Source organism: Octodon degus, unplaced genomic scaffold, assembly GCF_000260255.1.
Source record: "Octodon degus isolate 3935 unplaced genomic scaffold, OctDeg1.0 scaffold00130, whole genome shotgun sequence".
NCBI lineage: Eukaryota > Metazoa > Chordata > Mammalia > Rodentia > Octodontidae > Octodon > Octodon degus.
In genome coordinates, this window is record NW_004524706.1 from 273,268 (window position 1) to 279,168 (window position 5,901).

The window sequence follows — 5,901 nt, forward strand, 5'->3', positions numbered from 1 at the left end:
AAGTAGGTTCTTTAGACCACTGAGCCATCTCACCAGCCCCTAAATATCTATTTTTAAAGTCTTTACTGATGAAAAACAAAAAACAAAAAACTACATGTTTAACTTTTTTTGGAGTCAAGGTGTTGGCATACTGCCCAGGCTGGCCTAACGTTCCTGGACTCAAATACTCCTCCTGCCCCAGCCTCTCAGCTAGCGAGGCTCCAGGTACACATGCCCCCTCACTTAATTGAAACCTTAATTCCTTAATAGACCTTTATGACTCAGATGAGGAGCTACCACACTGCACAGTGCAGATCTAGGAAGCTTCCAGGTATAATGTTAGCAAAGGTTTCTGAGGCGACAAGGGGAGATTTTTTTTTTTTTTAATAGCAAACATTAAAAAATATAAAAAAATAAGGGGCCGGAGAGATGGCTCAGTGGAATAAGTACTTCCCTGGCAAGCGCAAGGGCCTGAGTTCAATCCCCAGGTCCGCAAAAAAAAAAAAAAAAAAAAAAAAAAAAAGTAAAAAAAAAATTAATGTATTTACATTTTCATTCTACCTTCCTGAGGTAACCAAAATCAATAGCTTGGTTTGTATTTTTTTGCTTTTTCCTTGCTTGTACAAATACAAATGTCTATGAAATGTGATGTGATTGTTTTGTTTAATGCAAAATAGGATCATGGCTAAGATTTTTTTTTTTTTTTTTTTTTTTTTTTTGGCAGAACCGGGTAGTGAACTCAGGCCCCTGCACTTGCCAGGCAAGCATTTATTCTACTGAGCTATCTCTCCAGGCCCATGGCTAAGATTTTTTTTCACATATCAGTTTATTTTTAATTAAGAGATTATGACCAGCAGGGCACAGTGCTGCATGGCTGCAATCCCAGCACTCAGGAAACTGAGGCAGAGAAATGGCAACTTTAAGGCCAACCTGTACTATATTGCAATTTGTTTTTTTTAAATTTTATTTGTGTGTGTGTGTGTGGCCAGCTCCGCCCACAAGGGGGCGGGGCTGGCTGGCATGTGGTGCTGGGGGATGGTCCCTGTGCTTTGCTAAGCTTGTTCTAAGTAGGTGCTTTAGACCACTGAGCCATCTCACCAGCCCTACACTGCAATTTGAAACACTGTCTCAAAAATCCAAACAACAAGCTGGGGAGATGGCTCAGTGGAATAAGTACTTCCCTGGCAAGTGCAAGGGCTTGAGTTCAATTCCGGGTTCTGCAAAAAAAAAAAAAAAAAATCCAAACAACAAAAAGTTGTGATTAACATAAAGAAGACACGTGAAGCCAGGCGTAGTGGCACAGGCCTGTAATCCCAGCATTCGAGGTTGAGGCAGGAGGATCTTTGGAGACCAACCTGAGCTACAAAGTGAGCTCAAGGCCAGCCTGAGCTGCAAAGTGAGACCCTGTCTCAAAAAGACAAAAAAGATGTGTGAGATGAGTGCTGTCATAAAGAACACATAGACTTACAATCAAGTAAAAGAACATTCTAGGAAGCTAGGGAGGAAGAAAAGGAGGGGAGACACAGCTGCGGTGGGAGGCTAGGGCCCAACAGTTAGAATTAGAGCAGAAAGGTAACTGGGTCTCCTCCAGTGCTCAAGTACCTGCAGTCCAGGGTACAACAGACCACTCAGCAAAGGGTGTTCCACCTGCTTTACCACCTCAGCTCCAGCCTTCTTGGCATCGTGTTGTGTGACCATGGAAGACAGCCTGTACATATCCAGTGTGTACTCTCTGAAGAGCAAAGGAGGAGGGGACAGCTGTGAGACCGGGCCTCAGTTTCCCAGGGTAATCACTTCCCTGATCTTAAAATGTTCAAGAAATGACTGCCTAGTAGCTTCTAAAATATGAGTGCTCTGTTGCTCATCTAAGGCATTTTTTCTTTTTTCTTTTAAAAGACAACTTTAATAATTTGCTTCTTTAAAATGGTGTGGGGGCCTGCCCCTTAGCTCAGTTCTTTAAGTGGCTGCTTCAACAAAGCAGTCAGGCTCAGGTTGCTGTGGTTCCATCCCTACAACTCAAGCCAGCCAAACCTGCCCTGAAGGCATTCAGAGAAAAAAAAAAATCCTTCTGCCATTCAGGCCGGGGAGATGGCTCAGTGGAGTAAGCACTTCCCTGGCAAGCACAAGGGCCTGAGTTCAATCCCCAGTTTTTTAAAAAAAAAAAAAAAAAAAAGTGCGGCTAGGTGTGGTAGCACACACCTGTAATCCCATCCCTGAGGAGGATGAGGCAGAATTACTCTTGAGTTTGAGATCAGCTGGGACTACATAGTGAGTTTAAGGCCTGTCTGAACTACACAGAGACCCTGTTTCAAAAAAAAAAAGGTCTACTATGCTTTGACACACTGTTTCTCTACTGTCCCCATCTGTTCTCTTCTTCAGGAATGCCTACTGAACACAATTTTTCAATTTATCTGACATGCCCTTTAAGGGGGAAAAAAAAACTTGAATATTTTATCTCTTACCACGTTTATTTATTTATTTATTTATTTATTACCAAGTCTATTTTTCTGATTTTGATTAATCTTTTATTTATTCGGTACAGGGTCAATCACCGGCTCAGTGCGCCCCGGGGGCGGGGCTGGCAAGGCACACAGGGATCAAACCCCAGCTGCTGCACTCTGCCTAAGCAGGTGCTTTAGTTGGCTGAACTACCTGGCTGGCCCTTTATTTCTTATCTTTAGTTTTTGGTACCGAGAATTGAACTCAGGACCTTGTGCTTACCAGGCAGGTGCTGTGCCACTGAGCTATATCCCCAGGCCTCTTTTTATTTTTTAATTTGAGACAGGATCTTGCTAAGTCAATGAGTTGCCCAGGCTAGGCTGGTACGCTTCTCTGCCTCAGCCTCTTTGAGTCTGGGATTATAGGCCTGCACTACCCTACCCAGTTCTCTGCCTAATAATCTTTTTTTTTTTTGCCCACTCATGAGGGTGGGGCTGGTGCAGCATGTGGGGGGATCAAACCAAAGTCCCCTGAGCCTACCTAAGCGTGCCTAAGCAGGCACTATAGACCACTAAACTATCTTGCCAGTCCTCTGCCTAATAATCTTATCTGAGATGTTTTCCCAAACGTTCTCTTTAAATACTAACTCCTACTGTCTGAAAACATTTTCACCTACCCCTATTTGTAGTACCTGCCACCATCGCATATACATAAGCTCACACTCAATTATATATATAAAACGTAACCTAGAATGGAGCTTATTGAAACAGGGAAGGGGGTAGATGACCTGAGGAAGATGAACCAGGAGCCTTCTGCACATGTGCGTTGGGCTTCGGTTTCATTTTTTTAAGACTTAGGTATTGTCACCCTGAAAAGAGGCAAACAATAGTGATTTATACAATCAGTTCTGGGCTGGGGAGATGGCTCAGTGGAATAAGTGCTTCCCTGGCAAGCGCAAGGGCCGGAGTTCAATCCCCAGTACCACAAAAAAAAAAAAAAAAGTAAACAATCAGTTCTGCTAAAACATAGTGAGTTTTAGAAAATGTTAAAGATGAACAGGGTCCTGTGGGAAGGTGAGAAGACTTTCTAGAGTGATGCCGGTCCACTAAGGGAGTGTTCTAGGCAAAGGGAGTTGAGCAGGCAGGACAGGCAGCCAGAGAAAACCAAGTCCAGAGGGAGTCAGGATGACACAGTGAAGGACAAGATAAGATGAAGCCTAGGGCTGAGAGCTAACAAAAAACCAGGCTCCAGGATGGGAACACAACGGCCAAGGCCAGAGCTCTGGTGGCCCAATAAACAAGAGCCTCCTATTAGACTAGTGGGATCATCCTGTCCAATAATGTGATAAAAATAAGATGATAAACAATACCATCAAGTCTCCATTCATATCTCTTTGAAGAGTGCTTTTGTTCTGCTTGTGCTGATAATCTTAGAAAAATTATAATGAATGATGCTTGCAAAATATGTTTTCTACATATCTGAGTTCCAATATGCACACTTCCAAGTCAACTTTGCTGCTTGTAAACTCCGTAGGCTGACCTCAACTTGGCCCAGAGTGATCTACGCTATAGTCATTTTTGTGTAGAAAAATTCCTAGACAAAGACCCCTGGCAACCTGCTCAGGTCCTCCTGGTACTGGGAGCTTTCTGCTTCCACTCTACAATAAATGTTTTTGCCCATTTCTCTCTTAACGCTACCTTGTAATTCTGTTTGGGTTGAGAGGAACATACCAGTCAAACAATGTGTTACCATATAATAGTGACCGCATAAATATCTATAATATTCACTATCTACATAATTCATGCAGATTAAATGTAAAAATGAATGAAATCTTAAGGCATTCTACAGTGGCTGTAGGTTTGAAGGTTTGTTTATATAAAGATATTTGAAGGGCTGGCCAGATAGCTCAGCTGACTGAAGCACCTGCTTAGATACTGCAGGGACCGGGTTTGATCCTGGCCCCACCCCTGGGGCAAGCTGATACAGTGATTGAGACTGGGTGTGGTGGTGCGCCTATAATCCCAGTGCTTGGGAAGCTGAAAACAGGAGAATTACTAGAGTCCAATCTACATAGTGAGACTCTATTAAATACATTTTTTAAAAAGTTTGTATGTTTTATTTAAAAGTTTAAATCTTGAGCTGGACATATTGGTGCATGTCTGTATCCCAGCTGAGAGACTGAGGCAGAACAATTGAAGGGCAGAAAAATTGAAGGGTAGCCTAGAGAACTAAGACCCAGTTTAAAAAACAAAAAAAGCCTTGGGATGGAATGTACAGCATCAATGAGCACTTGCCTAACATCTGTAAGACCTAAAGTTTCACTAGGGGTGGTGGTGGTCAAACAAAAAAACCTTATCAGACATTAAACATCCTAAACAGGGGAAGTAATAAATGAAACTATATTTGATGAAGCAAAAAGAAAAATTACTAGTGAGAGAGATCTGGGTTCATATCCTAACATTTATTTTTATAATATGAACTTGGGAAAGTTAATTGTGAATCTATTTTCCTATCCACGAGTTATGATAGACTAATGCTTGCTTTAAAAAGTTGTTCTAAGGATTTCAGTGCAAAAGTGACTAGGAGAATAATCCTAACACTAGGGAGGGAACCTGAGGTAGGACTGCCCCAAGTTCAAGGCCAGCCTAGATTACATAGTGAATTCAAGGCCAACAGAAGCTACATAATGTAGCAAGACTATCTTTTTTTTTTTTTTAATATTTATTTATTTTTATTACATTTATTTATTGTGTGTGTGTGTGGCCAGCGCTCAGCCCACCAGGGGGCGGGGCTGGCTGGCATGTGGTGCTGGGGATCGAACCACGGTCCCTGTGCTTTGCCAAGCTTGTTTCAAGTAGGTGCTTTAGACCACTGAGCCATCTCTCCAGCCCCTAGCAAGACTATCTTAAAAAAAACCAAAAAAGTGATTAGGAGAGTGACATTTAATATGTGATTTATCTTTTTTTTTTTTTTTTTTTGGCAGAACCAGGGATTGAACTCAGGCCCTTGCGCTTGCCAGGGAAGCGCTTATTCCACTAAGCCATTTCCCTGGCCCATGTGGTTTATCTTTAGTTGAGAAGTTAAAACATTTTTTAAATGTGGAGACTACGAGGCAGCATGGGGGAATTACTCCAATAACAAGTACAAAGTTAGTATGCAGGGGCTCAAGGATAGCTCACTGGGAGTGTGCTTGCCTCATGCTGTATCTGCAAGGTCCTTGATTCCATCCCTAGCACTGGGGTGGTGGTGAGGTTGGGAGTGGGATAAACCATAAAAACTGTTGGGGAGGTATGGAATCTCTTTGAAATTTCTTTTATCATTTCTTACTGAGGGTAGAAGAAAAAGGGAGGTTGGATCATTCACCATACATGTAAGGCCAAAGGCTTTTGTTATGGTTATGTGTATGAGGTGTGATAAAAAGAAATATAGTGTGTTTAAAAGACTTTAAATTACTGTAGTAAGGGGCTGGGAAGATGGCTCAGT

General features: G+C 42.2%; 1 protein-coding gene across 1 annotated transcript in view; it reads right to left on the reverse strand.

The window, feature by feature from the left end:
- The window catches only part of Yars (tyrosyl-tRNA synthetase), a 34,680-nt gene that overhangs the window by 23,426 nt on the left and 5,353 nt on the right, over positions 1-5,901 (reverse strand). Inside the window, exon 4 of the mRNA XM_004640979.2 lies at positions 1,582-1,711. Coding sequence (XP_004641036.1) covers positions 1,582-1,711 — 130 coding nt within the window. The remainder of the gene's footprint in view (positions 1-1,581; positions 1,712-5,901) is intronic.